This window comes from Phaethon aethereus (assembly GCF_964289735.1).
Source record: "Phaethon aethereus genome assembly, chromosome: 1".
NCBI lineage: Eukaryota > Metazoa > Chordata > Aves > Phaethontiformes > Phaethontidae > Phaethon > Phaethon aethereus.
In genome coordinates, this window is record NC_138575.1 from 78,973,465 (window position 1) to 78,995,952 (window position 22,488).

The 22,488-nt window shown below is 41.1% G+C and overlaps 1 protein-coding gene across 4 annotated transcripts in view; it reads right to left on the reverse strand.

Moving 5' to 3' along the window:
• PHF21B (PHD finger protein 21B) overlaps positions 1-22,488 on the reverse strand; it is a gene marked incomplete at its 3' end in the record, with an annotated part of 166,076 nt that overhangs the window by 19,060 nt on the left and 124,528 nt on the right. For all 4 annotated transcript variants that reach the window (XM_081997438.1, XM_081997436.1, XM_081997437.1 and 1 more), the window contains 4 exons: positions 21,714-21,806; positions 7,230-7,580; positions 5,295-5,417; positions 351-402 (listed from right to left, as the gene is read on the reverse strand). In XM_081997438.1, the coding sequence (XP_081853564.1) occupies positions 351-402; positions 5,295-5,417; positions 7,230-7,580; positions 21,714-21,806 (619 nt within the window). The remainder of the gene's footprint in view (positions 1-350; positions 403-5,294; positions 5,418-7,229; positions 7,581-21,713; positions 21,807-22,488) is intronic.

Consider the following 22,488-nt stretch of genomic DNA (forward strand, 5'->3'; position numbering starts at 1 on the left):
GAGGGCACGCTTGCTACAGAAGGTTTGGGTAAACATCTTTGAACCTTGCTGACTCTTCAACCAGATCAGTGCTGGTCAGAGCCTTTGCAGACTTTTTGCTCCACTATCCCTTAAAGGACCATGATGACGGAGTGAGCCCAAACGCCAGCTTATGCCAAGCCTGCTGGTGCTGGCTGCAGAGCCAGCTCTCACGCCCCTTGAGCTGTGCAATGGGATGGGAGGTGAGGCTGAAAAGCACAATTCTGCAGAGGTAACATTTCACCTAATTTTTTTTATTGCCCTTCTGAGGACAGCCAAGAGAAAATACTTCACTCAGAAACTGAACTTTAAAACAACATATGCCATCTTACCTTCCAAATGTTCTGTTGTAACCAGTCCTAATGCTACCATGAAGGCAATTTTCTAAGGAAAAAGTAAACAGGAGTTAGATTTTCTAATACAACAGTCATGGTAGAAGTAAGTAAATACATAAATCTAGCATTGACAGCATAAAACCAGTAAAGGCCTTCTAGAAATGTATCTTATTTGAATGCATAGTAATATGAAGAACTTTAATTGAAGATTTGCTTCAGATATGCCTGGTCAGTCATGTCCTACTTGTATGACTATATGAACTTCAGCAGTTCAGAGGCTTATGAAGCCAATGCTGTACCACTACTGCTTTCATACAGCGCGTGATCAAAATTCAGTCAATTCATTCAGTTCAATTTCATATTGCTAGCTGCTTTGTTACTCCACTCTTCAGAAAATTAATTGTTTATTATTATTACTATCTGGACATGGCACTGCTTTTATTGGATGTGAGCAAGCTGTGTGAAGTAAAACAAGATATGATACACTTCCACTGAACTTTACAACACTAAACAAGACATTTGAAGCATATTGAAAGCCCCCTCACCCCAAATAAGCTTTCAGAAATTTCTCTTCCCAAGTTACAAAGAGAGTATCACATGCATGAATTATGAAGAGGAACACTGATCCAATATTTTCCTCAATGGGGAGTGAACAGACATCTCCCACTGACACTGGTGAACTCATTTTGCAGTGAGGAATCTGATCTAAAATATTACTCAGAATTATTTTATGCTATATATGCACAAAACACATCTGCATGCTAACAAAGCTTCCGATGCAGTAACAGGGCAAGTACTAGAGCAGACTCTAAATTTCTGTCAGTGATTTTTCATTGGGAAATGTTTTCCTTGCAGAAGAAGTTTTGCTGAAGCTTTTATTTCACCTTTTTGATGGAAAACTGAAATTCTGCTGTGTTGGTTCCAAACCCAAACTGAACTGAACTTCTTGGTTTGAAGTCACATCTGTGGTACCATGGGGCCTTGGGGATCTCTTCCTCTCTCTGCTGCGCTTAACAATCTTGTTGGACCATGTTACCAAAGTGGCATTTTCATGAGGTGCAATTCCACAGGAGAGACAATCTGACTATGAAACCCAAGCTATGAGGAAATCCAAGCAAGCAAAGCCCACAATCCAACTATGATAAAGCATCCAAAGACCACAGGAAGATGTAATTATCATACTCACCTAAAATAAAATGTGTAGATTTAGGTTGAACTAAAATACAGTGTTTAAGCAGTAGAAGGTCAAAACATTCTGTTTCAATCAAAGAAGTGTCAGGAGAACATATGTCAACACTTCCAAGTCAAAATTAGTTTGACCCTCTTGTTCTGTGAAAAGCCTGATAATTCAACTTTTTGTTCCCGTTCAGGATAAAATCAACTAGTAAGTCACTGGAACTACCATTTCCTTCACAGTTCTGACTTTCACACAGTGCAACTGCAAAAGCAAGAACATCTTCATTTTGCAGATGAAAAGATCTAGCTATGGGGTGGGTTCTTCAAAACCTGAGGGTCAGAATTGGACATCTATACCCTTCTTGTATCTGTGAAAACATCTTTGTCAAACAGGTGAACTCACAACCTTGTAAGACAGGAATATTTTCTTTCCACAATCTCCTAGTATGTAACTCCCTCTGTAGATTAAAAAATGGTGATGAGAATCTCATCGCTGGCAATTTAGACACATTCATGCTATATTTCTGCCTTCCATAACTGTGGTAATGACAAGCACGTGTGTTCAGTTGCATGCCAGACCTTGATTTCAATAATGTTCACCCTTTACATGTCTAAAACACCAGCTAGGCACAGTGGGGGCTCCACACCTGAAGGGAAAGATGAATATTTGATCCGAGATCCACTGTGCAGATCTCAGAAGAAAATTAGTCAACTGAGGAGAATTACGAGCTTCACCTCACCCCCACCAAAAAGTGACTTTGTGGCAGGATATGTCTCAGTGCTCTGAGCAGAAGAAATAATAACATTTAGGTATAGAATCAGAAAGTCGGAACGGTTAATGTGCAACTGTATTTTCCCAATGGAGCGCAGAACGCCTGTATTACCTGAAGATTAAGCTGTAGGGGGAGCAGACAGTTTCTGACACCTAAACTAAAATTATTTGAGTACTGGAATGCTTGCTAAACAATTTCCTCTCTTCATGCTAAAATTATTTGAATACCTATCCAATTAAATGTAACGACAGCATACTTACTTAACATATGAAGAACCTTCATAAATAGACTTGATAATTATCTCACTATTAAATACAGTAAGGGTTACCTTCTACAGATATTTGAAAGATGGTTTCTTTAAAAAAAATCCCCACAGAAGCTGTATTCTTTTTAACAAGCATATTATATTAACAGCATATTTGTTTTTATGAGTTTTGCTATTTCACTCTCGTGTAGCTGATTGGATTTAACTCAAGATACTACTTCCACTGCAATACTTTTCTTTCAAATATCACAGAGTCTATTGTTTCTCCTCTGTGCAGGAATCCACAAAACTGTGGCTTCAGTTCCTCCACATTTTCAGTCTAGCCCTAACACTAGCATTTACTTCACAATTGCAATGTGTCTCTCTTGTCCTTCTTAGGTGGAATTAAAAACACTGTCAGCTAAATAACGAACATTTATGGCAGTAATTTTTTTTTTTAATTTAAAAAATTTTTTTAAAAATATTTTACCTGCTAGAAGTCCCTGAAAATGTAGCCATAAATATAAAAATTTACTAATATAAAAATTTTAAAAAGCAAAAAGTTTTAGGCAGAATTCTGTTTCTTTCTGTGCTAAACTCATGTCCTCTTAAGAAAAAAACAAAACCAACCCCCCCCCCCCAGGCACCCCAGGGGGGTGTGTCCAGGATCGGCTTCACGGCTTCCCAGCAGAATGATCACGCCAGGAACGCGAGACAGTAACCATCCTCAGTCTTTCCTGGTCGTTCAGGTATGCTCAGTAACCGCATAGGGGATACCTGGCTACTGGTAAGTCTGGTGATTTCTGGTTTATTTGTTTTAGATTTTCAGTTTAATTTGTTAAACCCCAGTCTGTCACAACTAACATTTATCTAGAGCCATACTGAAGTTCCTGCCTTAGTTTTGTACTTTGAAGGTAAATAAAGGTGTGGAGAGAAAGTGCCTAGAGTGCTTGTTTTCTTTTTAAAAATACCATGGTATCTTTGTTACTCTTTGCCTTAAATTTAATCATCTGTTTAAAAGCCATGAGTGCTTTTAGAAATGCACAGTGTGTCCTTTCATGAAGCAAAACAAAGATTTTACAAAACCATTTAATTTTGTAATTACATGTTCTATTTATGTCATTATATGTATTTACACTAATTATGCTGTTAGTTCTAATTACACTAATTGCATAAATACATGATAATCAACTAAAGTTTACTTTCAAAGAACAAAAGAAATTAACTCTAGACCTACATATTTATGGACGTGAAACAAATCTATGAAAAGAAAAGAATCGTCATATTTCAGGGCATAGCTTTGGCATCCTGCTCAGAAAACTGTGCTTGCCAAGATCTCTAGTGTACACGGTAGGAACAATGTTCTTGGTTACAAAAAAGGTAGTCAGGATATTCTAGTAAGCAATTTAATGAAAAGCTCATGAAATTTATGAATGCTACACCAAAAAGTGTCCCCAGTCCCATGGTCTCTTCCTGCATCTCTTTAGAAGATTTTTGCTCAATATTCTCTCGAGGGAGATCAGTTACAGGCAAAGAAAAATGGATGGTTTCTCTAGCATTCTGCTTCTAAACAGGATCTCCTAGCCTTTCTGCCCGCAAGGTGCTACACAACAAATAATCTTTTGAAAATACCTCCCTAAACAAAACAGGACCCTACAGTCCCACCGTTCTGTAGCAATGAAGATTCATATGAGGGTCAGATTTTAAACTTGGGAGGTTTCGTAAGTGTAGTTCTGCAGCACTTCTACATAAGGCTTTGATATTCTAGGCTAAGCGCCACTATTTATCCCTAACACTGTTTTAACTATATGAACCTCTTAAAATGGTAAAATGAATGACCACCCACATGCCCCAAGAAACATTATAAATTTATATTGTAATAAACCTCTTAAACGTACAGCTCCAGGGATGCTTTCTTGCTACACATTTATTAGACTAGTAAAGTTAAGATTTCACATAAGCTGAGCATTTCCACAATAGAATTAGATTTGGTTTGTATAACTTCTCAAATTGCCTCAAAAGTACACACAATCTAACGTCAATACCTCTAGTCAAAAACCAAAATGCCCGTTAAAGAGAGACCCCATTTCTACAAGGATTTCTGATTTATATTTTTATTTTACATCGCAAATATCGTACATGAAAGAGATTTAATCTTATAACCTGCCTTCTACTCTCTTACTCAATTTGAAGGTTTTTAATGTATTTCAGACCAGAAAGAATCTGTGTACAGGTGGGAAGACATGTACACAGCAAATGCAAGAAACTATATTGTTAAATATAATCTAAAAATTGCAACATTCATTACAAAGATGATGTAAAAGTTCAGCTTGCAGAAGAAATCTTAATTCAACCTCATACGCAGCATGTACACCTGATGTTACATATTTTATAACACAAAAGAAAATATCTTAAGCTTGTATACATCTTTCACAAGAAATACCGCTATACCCATCCAAAGAAACACAGCTATATCTATGCAAGGTACCTAGATTATTAGGAGACCTACAATTCCTACATTTTGTGACACTGCAAGGTTTGAAAGATGCAAACCAAATTTGCCAGGGCACCTCACTGCAGGGGGGGAAGCACCCCAGCTGCAGTGGTTGGGTAGAGAGATGAACAACTGGCAGAACCAAGAGCACAAATGCAAGTAATTACATACGCACACAGAAAAATGTTTAGAAATGGCGCCCATGACTTAACCATACTGTAGCTCATTTATTTAAAAGAATATTAAAATATCACCTCTGGATTTTCTTCCTTTTTCTTTTTGGTAGCAGGGGGTCCCTGAGCTGACTCTTCAGGAGGTTTCTTTGTCTCCACTTTACTTTCTGTCTGGGTTTGGACTTGAGGCTGAATAATGATAACCTAAAAGACAATGTACAAATAAAAGAAGATAATTCACTATCTGAAACTGGATTTTTCTGCCTGAAACCTTTGATTTTTCTTTGAACGGTTACTTGATATCTCTACAGACAACAGATGCAAGTCACAAGTAAAAAATATAACAAAGTGGACACCTAGGTTAGGTGTCTAAATCCATACCTAAGTTTCTAAAAATTAATGTCTATAGGTGCATTAGAAACCCACTGCAGCCTAAGGGAGCCACTTCAGTGCCTCTGAAAAATAGGACACTTTCTATTTAGAGAACTTCTGAAGCTGACTCAGTAGCCTAGCTTTAGCACTCATGTTGTCAGTGATTTTAAGATCTTTCCTTTGATTTTATTTTGCATACAGGTAGAAAAGATGGAGTTATTACACATTCAAAACCACAGTCTGATCTCCGTCATACCAGTGTTATCTCAGAGTAAGTACATGGGGAAAGGAAGGAAGATACTCCTCAGTACTACTCATGCAACTGAGATCAGGGTTCAGTCCTCAGCATTTATGGGTTATGTTGTGTTTTGCATAAACAAAATAAACTATACGTGGTTTAAATTAAAAATCATTCTGGTTTATAACCTACAGGAATTACTTCACAGACCTCTTATACATGCATGTATGTTAATATTGCAGCAATATAATCCATCTGACTGCATGTGAATTACCACATGAAGATTTACATGGTGCAGATAGATAACATTATCTCTGAAGCTATTAGATTAAAAGGAATGAAGGACAATTTCTGACCACAGAACTACTCACATGACTTTATATACACAATCAAAGCTTCATGAAGGACTATGGAAGACCTTCTTGATGAAGGTTATTGGATTTGAACGTTGGACGTTTTCCATCTACTTCATTGCTAACTGTCAATCAATGTTATTTAATTGTTAGATACTTTATCTCAACTCAGTCACTCTAGAAGATTCAAGAGCATGGAAAGGGATGGTTTGCTTAACCAGCAGCCAGTTTAAGCAAAAGAAAAATAAATTATGTTAGAGAAGTGGGGAAGAGATGCCTGCTTTTATTTACCTCAAAAGCCATCCTACATCCTGTATTCTTTTTTAGCACTGTATGAGAACTTGTGCTGCCAACAAGACCCAAAGTAGCAGGATCCCAGTAGCAAACTACAACAAATGTCTGCTGGGTACATTGGCAGCCTTTATTGCATCTCTTTCTGGTATGAGACTGGTGAAGTTCTTGCATTTCAAAGCTGAAAAGCAGCACAAAGAGGAAACAAGTAACTCATAACTTCATTTTTTCCTACTGATTCATCCGCTGATCTGTTTTGAAACCCTGAGCTCTCATTTCATTTGCTCTTCCCCTGAAAGTGTAGAAGGGAATGCCTGATTATTTGATACATTCCCCCGGGGTCAGTCGATATAACTAATATCACTGTATAATTGAAGAGGGAGTCCATAGGAAATCTGAGCCTGCACAGAATTCAGGGATATTATTAGTAAGGATTGGCTTAAGGAAATGGAAGATCATGTGGTTCCATTAATGTCAGGCTACATCATGCTTCATTTTGCTCCTCCTAAAAAATAACGCATGTACACAGATAAATGTCTGCTAGCGTCCATGTGTCCCCTTAAGAATTTTCCCACTGCTTTCTGATTATTTTCTTCAAAAGGAACCACTGACATCACTCTGCACAGGGCTGTGCCCCCCCGGGGGAATATTCTGCTTATATCTGCAATGTAATACCTGTGTTTGATAACAAAAAAACCAAACCAAACAAAAAAACCCCCCAAAAACCCCAAAAAAACACCACACGGGAAAAGCAGAACCTACCTTGTTGTCGGCACTGATGAGGAGTGGTTGCACTTTAATGCTATCGTTGACCACAGAGACAGTCGCGCTGGTGCTGATAGGAGTTGCATTGTTGGGGGAGGTGGAAATGATGGCGTACGCCACACCTGCACTGCTCAGAGGTGATGAAATAGCTGTGGACTCGGTGACACTTTGTGACTGGCTGTTAGGCGTCTGTACATGGCTGACGGTGTTATTGGCAGTCGGGAGGGCAGGGCTGGGGTTTTTGATGCTGACTACGGTTGCCTTCTGGAAGGTAGGAGGCTGCTTGGAAGGTTGGTCTCTGCACGGGGAGATTGGGAGGCTGTCTGGAATCAGGGTCTTTGGCCTAACCTAGCAACAGAGAGTTAGACACCGTCAGGCTCAGCCTCACACCGTAATCAACAAACACTGCATACATGCCTTCTCCCAGTAGAATCTCTAATTGCATTATCCATGGAAGAGGAGCATCTAGAAACACATAATGTAGCCACTTGAAGTAGCCAGGCATTCATTTACTTGTAGATATATTCCCAGCGCTCCTCAGTCGAGTCATTTCGGAGTCCTTAACTCATTGCAATGCTGAACAAGAAGGGAGGAAAAAGTAAATTCCTCGCTTTTATTAGCACACATCCATATAAATGCTACTCAAGTCACATCCAGTTCTCAGTAGGGATGTTTAAGCCAAAGCCTTTGCAAAGAATGGAAACTCCAGACGCAATAGTTTCCTGTTCTGAAGGACATGCCAGTCTTGCTATGAATTAAGGAGTGGGAACTGAATCATTACCGGAGTTGTGGGAAAGCATTTCCAGGAACAGTAAGCGTATGCATTCATACTGGTGGATGTCAGCGAATGAAGAGCCTCGCTTTTTTAATATCTGCCATGTCTAATGCTCACTCAGCTCACCAAAAACAAAAGAAAAGAAAAAAAAACACCAGAGGGGTAAAAAAAAGAAACCCATAACCATTGAACGTCATATTTTGTTGCTGTGAGTAAAGAGCTGGTTTGCCGCTGCGGGCGGACACAGAAGGAACTTCCACGGGTGGAAGGGGAAACTGCCAAGATCTGCGAGAGCTGCGGCTTTACCCAGCGCCACGAATGAGAGCAGCGAACGATGGCTTCCAGCTAACGTGATGCGTTTCCAGTGGGGTAATTAACGTCACCCTGTCAACATGGCTCTGCCTTAAAAACATGTTAAGTACAGTTCCAGGATTGAAAATAAATAATTTAAATGGCTTCACATGAACTTAACTTCACTCCGAGCCTATTCGCTAACATGGCCACAGAAAACAGGCAGTTCCCTCCGTGCTGATTTCGTCCTGTCACTTCTCGCACCTTCCATACTGTGAAACAAAACGACACGCTGGAACAGACAGACGCGGGATACAGCTGCCAATGTCGCCGCGCTGCCGTCTACCGCAGCCCTTCCGACGACGCCGGCTTCAATCTTGAGCCTAAGCAAGCAACTTAACCAAATCGCGGGGGTTTACCGATGTGCAGAAAATTGTCTCTCGAGGCTTGGCCCGTCACCCTCCACCGTGTCAAGGAGGAGCCGTGCCCGTCCGTCCCCTCAGCGAGTATCGAGCGCCAGCAACACACGTACTGCGAGCTCTTCGTGTTTTGGTAACTCGGCCCTCCATTACCAGTAGGACCCCAACACCCATGAGCAGTGCCACGGCGTGTTGGAGGCACGGTCCTGCTCGGGAGCGTCTGAGCTGTCAGTAATCAAGGTAAATGGAAAGCGAAAGGGGCAACAGAGCCGAAAAAGAGCAAAAGAAGAGCACAAGGCTCCTGACAAAGCCAGGAAGCCGCTGTGTTCGGCTCACAACTTCAGGGTAACGCTGGAAGGCCTTGCAGACCCGCTGTGAAATGATGTCAGGCTACACTAAACTGGGGCTGACCATATTCAAGATACGCTGACAGTAACTGAAGGGTTTTTTTCTCTTTTTCCTCTATCCAATCACTTTATGTAATGATTATTTGATTTATTTAGTTAAGATGCCAGACAAATACACCGGCCAAGATGTTTAAGAGAGGAGTCTGTAATTAGCTTCATATCTGTAATTAGTTAACGGTCTTATTTTCAAAAGTAGTGGACAGAGAATTGGTTTAAATCCATCTTGGCCCAGGCATCCTGCAAAACTAAGGCTTATAACATAAACAACAGCTCAGTGCAATAGGAGACAGAATACTTAAAGCAACTTGTTCATGTCTGTATCAGTGTCAGCTATACAAGCAGATCGTATAATATCTACTTCTAAATTTTCATAATAATATCCTTTCCCTCCTATGTTATATCTTATATAAGTGTCTCATATGTAAGCTTTTAACAAATTGCTCATCCTCATGTGCTCAGAGACATATTCACAGAAATAGTATCATTATTCAGAAAAGAAAGTCTGCAAAGCTTGGCAAAATACAGTTAAAAAAAAAAGACTAAAAAACCCCAAATTTAATCCTTAGCTGTTTGGCTAACATCTAAATTATACCATCTCTCCTTAAAACAAAATAATTTTCTTGTAAATTAATGTAACATCTGTTACCAAGGGAAATACTGTAAGCACACAAACAGATAAGCACACATATACAGAAAAAGAGAGAGAGAGAATAAGGAGTACATCAGATCAAAGATTCAATAGAACAGTCACTGACATCTTTAGAAAAAATCAAGACTGACAAAAAATTGGCTCAGGAGTTTTCCTAGCCAAAAACTGTCATGTAGTCTACCAGGATCTACTGTATCTGTCACTCTTAATTGCACTTTTATCTTTAATCAAAAGGCTAATTAAAACTAAACACCTATGTATATTCCAGCTATATAATTATCTTTTCTACGCTGCTACATATATATATTGACTGTCAGATGTAATACCTCAACGAATCCTGTAGACACCCCTAATACACATTCCGCAAGTGGTAGACGAATGCATATTACTTTACTACGAAATAAGCTCTTCCTGCACAGACAATTAAACAAACTTAATTTTCCAAAGTAACATATTCTCTGTAAGGCGCTGCCTACTGAAATAGCGGCGACGACTTACCGGACTGGTACCGCGCAAGAGCGTACGCCGGGCATTTTCTGCCACCGTGTGATACAAAGGAGGTATAGCGGTCTTCGCAGCCCAAGCCTCTGCAAATTCCCTGGCAAGTTCAGCTAACGCTGCCAGAGCACATTTATTTGCAATTATAGAATAATAAAAAGGGTTGAGCGCAGAAGACGTTTCAGGTGCTCCGGAGTTAAAGCCAAAATAAGTTAAATAATGTTTATTTCTACAGCCTGTAGGAATGAATCCAAGACAAAAAGCAAGCATAGAAGCCCCTTGTGCTCTAACACCTACGAACCTTCCCCCCTTGAATTTAAACACTAAACGCACACACACTTAATAAAGAGCTAAGTGAAAGACCTTTTAGCAGAGTTGCACATTAAAAACCAAATTGGTACAGTAATCTGTGAGAATAAATGGTGACAGCTGGGAAGGAAAAATGAAGGAAAGAGCTAGCATAAATTCCTTTTCCTCATGGCAAAACTGTAGCTTAAATTTGGGAGCTGGAAGGAGGAGACTGGAAGTTTGGAAGCTGACAGTCACCAAAGAAGAACCGGAGAAAAATTAGGGCAGGGCACAGACTGCATTTCACATGCAAGGTAGCAAAATGACGTTTTCTGCTGAAAGTAGCACAGGTTGGATGACATCGGTCCCCATTACAAGAGCCATAGAAATAAAAGGCGCAAGAGTTTAGCAAAGGAGAAGAAAAGAGGAAGAATAACAGACAGCATCTATATTACCCAGTGAAAACTGCAACTGTTGGCGAGCGCTGCGAGTAACAATTCTCCTGTAGCTCAACACTCCACTCCTCAAATATCTTTCATTTAACTTCTGACAGCTGTCAAAACAGAATGTGATACTACCAGGGCTCTAAATGCAGGAGAAGAGAGAGCTTCTTCTTGAATATAACGATTTTGCAAGCCCATGTTGTTCTTGAGTTTCCTCAATACCCACCATAACAGAAACATTTGATTTTAGGAGGCAACATTCAGACACCCCTGGTACTTCTCAAATAGCCTGCAGGTGAGCACACTGTTCAAGAAGATATTCCCAGACCTGAGAATCCACTAGGTGTGGGCTCTCTGCTTTTCAAACAGGGAAATAACAGGGAGCCCCATCCTGTGAGATACGCAGAATGCTCTTTTGTTCAGCAACCTCTAATTTCAGATGGTTTTTTTAGAGAGTTTCAGATCAGGAGGGAATCGGCTCCTGTGACTGATATGACTTCTTGTATATCCCATACCATTTAGCTCCGTCCAGCTGTCCCTAAACGAACCCCAAAGGCTCCCATTACACTGAACCATCATTCCAGCTCTCAAGAGCACAAATAGCTGAATACCACAGAGGCGAACAAACGGCTGAGTGGCGGAGGTGGGAGAGCCTGATGTGTGTCACCATTGACAAAGGCAACTGTGATCATGAGAATCTATTTCCTGAGCTAGGTCCCATCAGGTGAGCCACTCCCATGCTGTAGTAAAGAAGAAGAAGGTAAAAACCAAAAACTCTTACAAAATAAGCCCTCAAGATCCAACCCAAACAAGTACGGGGAAAAGGAGGAGAAGGGAAGGAAATCACACAATTCCTCCCATCTCTGTGGGCAATCCTATGTAGTCCTAAAGGACAAGATTTAATTACAACAGTTATCTCTGTGCAGATCTGCAGGTGCTATGAGAATTGTTAAGGGCAATTCTGGTAAATGTGTTCTCCTCACAGCCTAGCAAAGAAGGGAAGTTAAACAAGTGCACTTCAGTTACAAAATCATAAGGGCTCATCACCTTCCAGAATTTCTCCCAGAAACTGAAGACTTACTTTAAAAGAAAATACTAAAGACTTCTTAATGACAAATTCATCACGAGCCCCAGTAAACTGTTGTAATATTATATTATGCTCATGACCGGCATTTTATTGCAAGGTTGAATTTGCTTAACTTCAGCTTCCAGTCCCTGGATCTTGTTACAGCTTTGTCAGCAACACTGAAGAGCCCTCCCTCTCCCCAACATCAGATATCCGCTGGATCGTGCTCAGCATCAATCAGCCCTTCATACTGGCAGGGCCGATCTGGATGAGAGTAAATTTTTCAGCTCAACGCAATATCACATTGCCTTGGAGAGAAAGACCATTATTCACACTTTATTTTCACTTCACCCTTGTACTCAGAGCTTAAAAACAAAAACTCAAAATGGATTTGGCACAATTCATATGTCACCGAGGCAAAGTGCTGGGAGCAGCAGACAGCGCTTTCATTCTTGAAAAGCTTTAGAGGATCACACAGAAAACATTAGCAATGGCTGATAAAATGAGTGCAATATGGGGTAATTATATCCTTCACCAGAATGAACAGATGCACACTGACTTCAGTAAAGCTGTGCCTATTTAGGCCAGCTGAGGACTGACTCTCTTCCTCTTCTGTTTTTAATCAATAAAAATTATGCAAAATAAAAGGTTCTGCGTAACCTTACAGCATTACACACCCTAAAATCCGTGTTGCCCAGCTGACCTGAACACTAGAGTTGCCAGCTTGGTTGATTTTTAGTTCCTTTCCTGATAAACTCCTATTATCTTCAGCCGGGTCTGAGACCACACTCAAAATAAACACAGTTTATTTTCTTGCCACAGGGGGAAGATTTAAAACCACACGTGACTATTGATCCACATACACTTTTATTCCTTCCCCTGGATGTGGCTACACAAAGAGGAATTACTCTTCAGCGCGTATCACGAGGAAACCCCAAGCAAGACGACCCAGTTCAGTGAATCCTGTGTTCACATACAACACAAGCCTCTCCTTAGCATCTACCTGGAATATTAGCCTGGGAAGCCACAGAAGAATGGTCTGAAATGCAGGGCAAAACCCAAGCAACTCCTCCAGCCTGCGTTTCCAATCCTGCTGCTCTGGACGGTGAGGACCAGGGAAGAAATCTTAATCTGACTGAAACCAACAGCAAATCCGAAGAGACTTTGGTAAGGCCAGAACTGCAACTAGCACCTCGAAAGAAACTCTAGTCTCTCATTCCACATGCCGTGCAACCCACGACTCCCTCTGTGGTATTTTCACACATAGTCAAATTGCGTGCACTATATCACACGTTTTCCACTGGACTGTATGCCTCCTGTGCTTTGGTATTTCAGTTTGTTAGTCACGCACAGCCAACTTCAGTGTAAAGGTGACACACAGGTAATACAACCCCTGCGCAATTTTTAAGAAGACAAAGCTATTTCATTTCGTTTTTCTTCTCCTGCAGCTTTGCTTGATACTACAGAAATGGAAGTTTTGCTGAGAGAGATGTTTGTGTGGGAATCTGCCAGCTCTGCTTTTTGTGGATGTTGGCATAAGAAAGTCAGGTGGGAGTTCTTTATTAAAAATGTTATCAGTGTTTTGAACACAAAACTGTATTTTCACAGGAACTTGACTGACTTTTCCTAATGAAATGTACATTTTCTCCTCAGCTATACTGCCTGTGTTTTCTGCTTTGGCATTGCTGCTGTTGAGTTGGTGATTCATTAAATGGCTCTTTTCCATTTGCACAGGGGAAAACTACCATTAAACCAGCAAATTAAAATCAATATTATTCCAAAAAATAACAAGTATGGGTTGAAGTTTCTGCTTCTTTTTCCTTCTCCACAATGATTCTGTCCTTGAATATGCAGTTATCTATGTGCCTCTGAGAAAAGAATTTAATCCTTATTGTTTAGGATTACAATAGAAATATAAAAGCTAGACTGTGATTATACACACCAGTCAATAACTTACTTCCATTTCTACTCTTTTCAGCATTACAAGTCAGCTTGCTTCTCTCAGATACTCATCTATGATTAACTTACTTCAATTTAAATATAAAGTGTCCATGAAGCCTTTAGGCACAAATGAGTGAACATCTGTCTGCTTTCCTCCTCTCCGTACACTTTTATAGGCGATCTCTGGACTAATCCACGCAGCTGGGCATTGACTGGACTCAAACTCTGGTGTCACTTTAAAGACCATGGATGTCACTGCTTTGTACTGTCCATGACTTTAAGAGCTTTTCCTGCTTCAAGACAACAATAGCGGCACATTATAATGATTTGACCAGCCTCAACTCATTTACTAGCCAAAATCAAACAACTTGAAAGACAAAACAATAATAATAAAAATGACAAAACTCATTTCTGTGTGCTGACAGCCTGAGCAAGATGGAAGCACACAAAAAGCTCAGACGTCATGGGGTGAAAATGAAGGTTTTAGGGACGGGAAGCAGTGCAGTGAATTCCTCCAAGCCTCTGCTGAGGTACTGCAGACAGAGAAAACCTTCTTATCCGCCTGTCATTCAGCCAGAAGCCTACCGTAAGCTTGTACAACTGTCACGGAGGCTCAGAGACACAGCACACTCCAGATCGATGCCAGATGTGGATCTGAAGCCACACCTTTCGCATGGACACAAATGGCATCAGTGGAGAGAGGGGACATATCTTCTGGATAAAGCAGCATTTGATGTGGAGCAGCATGAGAGTTTTCACGTGGGAAAAAGGTACCATGTCAGGTGTTAAAATGGCTTGAACCTTTTCTGGGAGTTGTATGGATACTTTAGACTCCTACGTGCATACTGTCATGGAGATTTGACTTCCCTGCAAGTCTTCCTGCAAAATGTTCATAACCCTGATTGGATCTGAAGGTCTTAAGAATCAGTTCTCTCATTAAGAACAGACAACTGACACTGAAACTCAGAAAGAGGTAACAGAGGGAGGTACTTTGGAAAGTTTGCATCTGGGCGTAGTCCCGCTTGATGGACCATACGTGTTCATCTTTGTCCATACTGCAGATGTTCTTATGGCCTCACCTTAGTCATACCTTCATCTGTCTTGGCTGCACTCAACACGGCAGTGTACAATACATACCATGGAGCACTCCAGATGCTCCAACAAGCCCATGCATCTCTCAGCAACGCAGGCTACCTAAGAAACCTATCCGCTAGTGCATAACTCAGGTTCCCACAGACCTTTCAATAAAGTATCATGTTTTCACCCCAATCTTCGAAGCTCTCCCTGTAAAGGCTTAGTATAAATGGCCAAGGTGGCCGCGAGTCTGTGGTGCAGGGAGTCTCCACAACAAGGCTGATGTTCATAAAGGCAGGCATCTCGACCGTCTTCTCTACGGATTAAGGGCACCAATCTCACCACTTTCTACAATAAACATTTTCCATGTTATATTTCTCTGACAGAAATATACTGTGGCATGCAATTAATAGTAGCATGTCTATTAAAAATAAGCAAAGTGATAAAAAGGAACCCTAACCAGAATGCTCAGCTGTACGCGCTCCTTCCCAAAGGGAAAGGATGAGGGAAGAAATAGCTCACAACAGATTTTAATCTTTGTGCTTAACACATTACCGGAAGGTGCTTCAAATACAGTAACGAGTATAAAAGTGTAAAAGCTTATATAGAATAAAACAGATTAACAACTGTATTTATTAAGGTCTACATTTTCAGCCAAGCCTCTGCAAACCTTTCTTTTGAAAAAGCAATTTTGTGTCTGTTTTCTGCACGCATACAGTCAATGAATATTAAATACTGTTGCGAAACCCTTAGCTTGGTTATATACCATGCTGATTAAGTTACCTTGAATTAGATTATCTCTCTTCTCCTCCACTAGCATTCCAACACAGCCCCCTGAAAGCGCTGCGGGTTATATACCAGAAAGGTGCATGACATCCCTTAGGGGATTATAGTCTTTTTCTCCTCTGACATTGTAATAAGAACTTTACCCAATTCAATTATTCCTTAAACAGACAATAAAGTGCTCATGGCTCTCCACTGCACAATTCTGTGTAACTTTTTATACAAACACGTATATCTGCTAGCTGCTTTTCTAGTTTCGCAAAAGGCTGACTTGCATTTAGTAATATTTTTCCACTTTCTAATGGCTACGCACAGTCTTAACACGTTACACTTAAAAATAATAATTATTTTTCTTTTTTAGACTTATGATGCAAACAGAGACTTTGCCGCAGGCCAGTCTGTTAACACATTTCTTCTACAGCACACAGTGGCATCACACAACTTGGGTTCTGTCTATAGGAGTCATTTTCCTTTCAAGAAATCTTCCAGAAGCTCTGTCACTGGGGATTCCAGGAGTAGTGGCTAGTTTCGGTACACACACGAGAAGTGAGGCGGAGCAGCTATCAGTGGAACTGCATTCATGAGAACTATGACAAGAAATTTAAAAAATGAGAACGCGCATTTAAGTTTTGGGAACATCTGGAGACCGCAGTCTCTGTCCGGACTCACACGGTACCCACTGATGAACAAACACACGGTAACGAAACAGCCCCGGTCCCAAAGCAACCTGCAGCCCAGTGAACGAATGCAGACCCTACCAAATTATGCATATTAAAATCACTACCGAAGATAAAAAATGAGCAGCACTTGACAGCAGGACTGGCTAGAATCGATGGAAAACCACGCGTGTTTCACCTAAAGCGGTTGCGCGTACCTGTTTCTTTTCACCACTAACCTGCGTGATAGCTCCACCGCAGGCATCTGCTACGTGATTCTCTGCTCTGCTCTAATCAGCAGTGTCATGAGCAAAGACATTCCAAGCCCTGCCTTCACCCAGGACTGGAAAAATAGGTCAGGGAAATAGCATTATAATCTGATTTAACTGCTATTCAAATAATCACAGTCTCTCCATTAATTTGAAAGAGAATTGGATTGGGCCCAAATTACTGACAACAAAATGGGAGGTTTATTTTAATATCGTCACCGTTTCATTTAAAATCTTCCATTCGAAGAACAGAAAATAAGATTTCCCACGTGCCTTCAGGTGGCTACAGCGCGACTTAAATTTTTCTGTAAACCAGTTCAAAATAGACAGACTGTCTGCACTGCAGTTGGAAATCGGAGCCCCAGCCCGACATAAGGCCACCCCCTCCTTACAGCTGATGGGTGCCATAAAGCAGAGGAACAGCTGAAGAGTAAGCGAGTTCATCACCCATATGTTTGAGTAGAGAACCTCCAGGATTTGCTTCTCAGAGTTCAGTGGAGAGTCTGCAGTTTCAAAACATGTCACCCAGCTGGAAACCTCAAAGGCCAAAGTAAGAAGAGAAAGACTATCTGGAATTAACTTCCCAAACATCACAGCTCATAGCAGAAATTTTATATACTTGATGAAAACAAAAATAACTTCACATTCGGGGGGGGGGGGGGGGAAGAAAAGAAAAGAAAAGAAAAGAGAAAAGGTCTGCCAGAGAGGCTTGTTTTGGCAAATAATGAATGCCTAAAGAAATATTGTTTGTATTGTGCAATGAACTTGTAATTAATGTTTGTTTGCTCACCATTTAATAGCAGTTCTGCATTAAGTGATGGGATATTGCTGCCATTTGTGAATGTGCAGATTTTGAAACTTCATTCCCCATACGGAAGAGCTCCCAGGGGGTCATATCATAAACCCATTCAAACGAACAAAACAAATGACAAGTATCTGTACAAATGTGGAAAATGAGAAAGCTGTATGTATTATTTTATGTAAGTATTTTTAAGTGCCTCAGTTTACTTCTGTGGTATTTTCCTGCTTGACTGCACAGAGATAAATCAAAAGAGGCTGTCTGTCATGGCTTAACCCCAGTCGGCAACTAAGCCCCACGCAGCCACTCGCTCACTCCCCCCACGGTGGGACGGGGGAGAGAATTGGAAGGGTAAAAGTGGAAAAACTTGTGGGTTGAGATAAAGACAGTTTAATAGGTAAAGCAAAATCCACGCACACAAGCAAAGCGAAACAAGGAATTCATTCACCACTTCCCATGGGCAGGCAGGTACTCAGCCATCTCCAGGGAAGCAGGGCTCCAGCATGCGTAACCGTTACTTGGGAAGACAAACGCCATCACTCCAAGCGTCCCCCCCTTCCTCCTTCTTCCCCCAGCTTGATATGCTGAGCATCATGTCATATGGTCTGGAATATCCCTTAGGGCAGTTGGGGTCAGCTGTCCCAGCTGTGTCCTCTCCCAACTTCTTGTGCACCCCCAGCCTCCTCGCTGGTGGGGTGGGGAGCAAAGGCCTTGGCTCTGTGTAAGCACTGCTCAGCAGTAACTAAAACATCCCTGTGTTATCAACGCTGTTTTCAGCACAGATCCAAAGCATAGCCCCATCCTAGCTACTATGAAGAAAATTAACTCTATCCCAGCCAAAACCAGCACACTGTGTAACGAGGAGAATGAAAGCATCAAAAATACAAAGCTCCTTTAGATGTGATGAGGGACCCTTAAATGGAGGAGTCCCCTGTTTCTTTCCAGCTAGCCTGGCAATGTTCATGCCTCTCATGCCTACGTCTACATCTAAAGGGAGCTTGAAATCCCAAAGAAATGATGAGACTGGCCAGAAGGAGAAATGTCAGGTAGCAATCGGTGTGCTGTCAAGAATGCAGACACTGACCTGGATTAATCCCACTTATCTACGTGCACCTGAAACAGAAGGGCAAGCTGTCTGGCTAAGAGTGAAGCCACTTCCGAAGGGCAGCTCAGAGACAAGCAGGCTCCTAACATGGCAGGGATCCCAAAAGGGATCCATCCAGGCCTTCCACCCCTCCATAGGCAAGGAGAGAGGCACACACAGACAAGATTACGCCAGCTTAGGTGATTGCTACCGTGCCTGCCACTGCACTTGCACAAACTACACCTTGACTGAGCTGCTTGAGTAAGTAGGCAGGCGTGCGGGTGGGCTTACTGATGCCTTTGCTGCTACGGTTTCATTGCTACTAGGACTCTACACGACTCACTGATAAAGCTAGACTTCGCAGAGCTGGAGGTCGGGGAAGATGCAATATCTTGCAGAACAAGATTCAGCTACAGCTAACACGCATGGGTACGGACACTGTACTGCTTTAACGTTTTCTGTGAAATACTACGGACTTCTTGGTAGAGGAGTGATGAACATTGTTTTGTTTTGAAAAAGCTGTTCCTTTACTTTGCTGCTACACGGGCACCCAAAGTAAAGGTTCTAGCAGACACCGAACTCAGCTGGTCCCTGCCTGTTAGTACACTTGGGGGATGGTGCCAAAGCTGCCCCTCAGAAAGTCAGTCCTAGAACGGTAGGACTGTGCCACTAACTCAGAGCCAGGTACAGAAGCCATGCCTGCCACCCAGGGGGGACAAAAGGAGGTTAGCAGCCAGCCTGCTCTGTAACCAAGTCTGATGCATCATAGCTGAGAGGACATGGACTGTGATAGGATTTAATTCTGCACATTTCTCTTACTGGAAGATACTATACGTCCCTTAACTTCCCAAATAGTTTTTAATTTTGTGCCTGTTTTCTCAGAGCTATGAGGGAGAAGAGGGAAGAGGTGTTCTTTACCACCATACCTTCATGGAATTACATGGCCTTGCTTCCTGGCGTGGTTGTATTTCCATCTGAAGTTTCTAGTTCTCCTGGATCACAGATTCCTACTGACCCTCAAAACTTGCCAGAGATGACTATGCACTCACCTACAGCTATTATAAGAGAGATTTCACAGTGACACAGTGCTGCAGCTCACTTGCAGTGGGCTCCCAGATCACCTGTATCCAGCTGTATCTGGGGAATGACAGCTTTACATCACTCTGATTTATGGCTATATTAAATATATTCTGAAGGTATTTGTTTATTTAGTTAGAAACCAAAAGTTCCACGTGTAGATGAAAACTTGATCTCTCTTAAGATATCAACAGAAAGCTTTGATGGGTGGAGGGAGGTTCCCACTAGGAAACAATATGGAAATTTTAAACTTCTCTGTAAGCTTTGAGTGGGAGGGGAACATATAGACCATGATGAACTGCAAAGGAGGACACAGCCTGTAAATGGGGCAGGCTGTTGCTGAAGAAGGAGGTATTGGCCTGTGGAAAAGCCAGAAAAAACTCAGAACATAAGACATACCTCTGATAACGTGGACTTACTTACAGCTGTCTACTTCATTCTTAGTTTTGACAGAAATGAGATTGCTGTGTGGTTATTTCCCATGCTATCTATACGAAATAGAAATTTCAGTGAACTATGGCTAAGGGCTGCTGAGGGAGGGTTGGCGTTTCATTAGTATTAAGTGAGATTGCATAAAGAGGTCTGAAATTGAAGGCTGTGCTAGGAAAGGAATGAAACAAAGTGAAATACAAACAAAAATATTGCCATGAGCTAAACAGCACGACAGAAAGGATATGTGGTTTTGTTGTTTGGGTTTTTTTGCAAAAAGTTGAGGAAATCAGCTTCCTCCACTTTTTCCAATTCTTCAAAATTGAATCTAAGACTGAATAAAAACTTTTCTACTCAGCAAAAGAATAGAACATTGATGCTTCTCTAAGTGCAGCATTTGCAATGCCATCATCATTGCTGAAACATAATCTTAATGATAATTTAAGCCCCTGTTACAGGTCTTTCAGCTGCTCTTGAACTTCATCCACTTTCAGGAGCAATCTGCTCATCTTTGACACCCCAAAATGGCAGAAATCAATGTGTTATTATGCTGTAAGAACAACTGCAAAGCAAAGTCTTTAACTTGATAAGAAAACTATAACCTTCCTTTATGTTCACCACTTTGCCTTCCACAAAATATAATTTAAAGAGAGAATTTAAGTACTTTATCTTGGAAATACTCCTTCCTCCAGGCAGATTTAGCTCATAGATCTTCTACTAGATTCTGCCACTAAGAAAATATTAGGAAAAAAATTAAGGAACAATAGGAAGACCCAACATTGACTTCAATGCTATAATAGTTTTAACATATGAGAAAAAGACCTCTAAGGTTCACACAGGAAGAAATATATTTATACTTAATAATCATGAATCCGAAAAGCAAACCACAGAACTGCAGCAAAGCATTTGTTGAAAATGACATCCCAGATTTTGAGAAAGAGGGTTGAAATGGGAAATAAAGTGTATAGTTAGGGAAACAGCGGTGGAAAAGAAAAGAAAACACAGTTTGAAAAGATTTTAAAGATCTGTGAGTGTACCTCTCCTTTCATTCCTAGCCAGCCAATGTTGCCTCAGTCTGGCACCTGGGCTAGTTGGGCCAAAACTTTATACCGGGATAGACAAAGATAAGGCAAGTAAGTTAGTAAAAGAATGTGTGAGGCTGAATCTTGATCAGGAATGTTAATACTTACATCACTTTTTTAAAATACAGAATCGCAGATTTTCACTTGTCATTTGTGATTCATCTTATAAAGCATAAATTTACATTTCACTGTATGTACTTTGTTCTTCCACAATGAATCTACAAGATTTTTATAGATTTTCATTGTGCTTTTCAGTATGCTCCCAGTAGAAAATGGATTTATCTTTTTTTTTCAGGAACTGGAGAAAATCACAACTCTGCTGTTCAACTTGCTGGTGAGTCTTTATTCAGTAAAATGAGTGTGCTGACCTACCCAGGCCTGGGCACAGCCAGGAACAGAGAAGAATACATATAAAATGACACAAAACCCCCTTTGGAACTGTATTTTGTACCTGAGGTAGCACTGCTGGTCCTTGTCCTGCCAACCTCTGCAAGGAGCTGACCTGAGGAACCTTAATGGGCACTGCAGTGATAGTTCCCAAAGTCTGTCGGAAGAAAAACAGTTGAACACAGCTTAAAACACTTGCATAGCTTCACCACATAGAATCTGCCCGACCCAGCAGTCCCCCTTCCAGTTCTTTGTCTCTTTCCGACTTACGACGGAAGGGTATAATACATCAGTCCATTCAAAGCTCTCCTCTGCCTAGAGAGTCAGAGACTCTTCCTTCTCTTTAACCTTCTCTACAAAGCACAGTTAACTAAAGCCTATTGCCTCCTTAGAGCATTTGGTAATTCTGAGTGCAAAGGACACATCTCATTGTTGTGAAGTTTTTTAGTACACAAAGAAAATACAAGCTTGCTGCCATGGCTGAAGGCTGTCTAGGCACTAGCCTGTTTTCAAAAGAGAGCTGAAGAAAGGTGAAAAGCACCAAGTGACACTTCAAAATGTGCATTGGTAAGTTGATGCATTTCATGGTAGCCAGGGTCACAAGAGAAGTGCACCGTGTCTCAGTAAATAGTGAATACTGTATTATTAAACTGAAAACTACCTATGAATCTACTACAGCACACTGTAACATAACGTTCAGCTAAGACGATATCCCTTTGGGCCAACACAGCAAGCTATTACTATGCATATTTATTTTCTCTATTCACCCTTCCCTTAGTGTATAACAAATTTATTCAAAGCTTATTTGGGATAGAATAGAACAGAACAGAACGGAACAG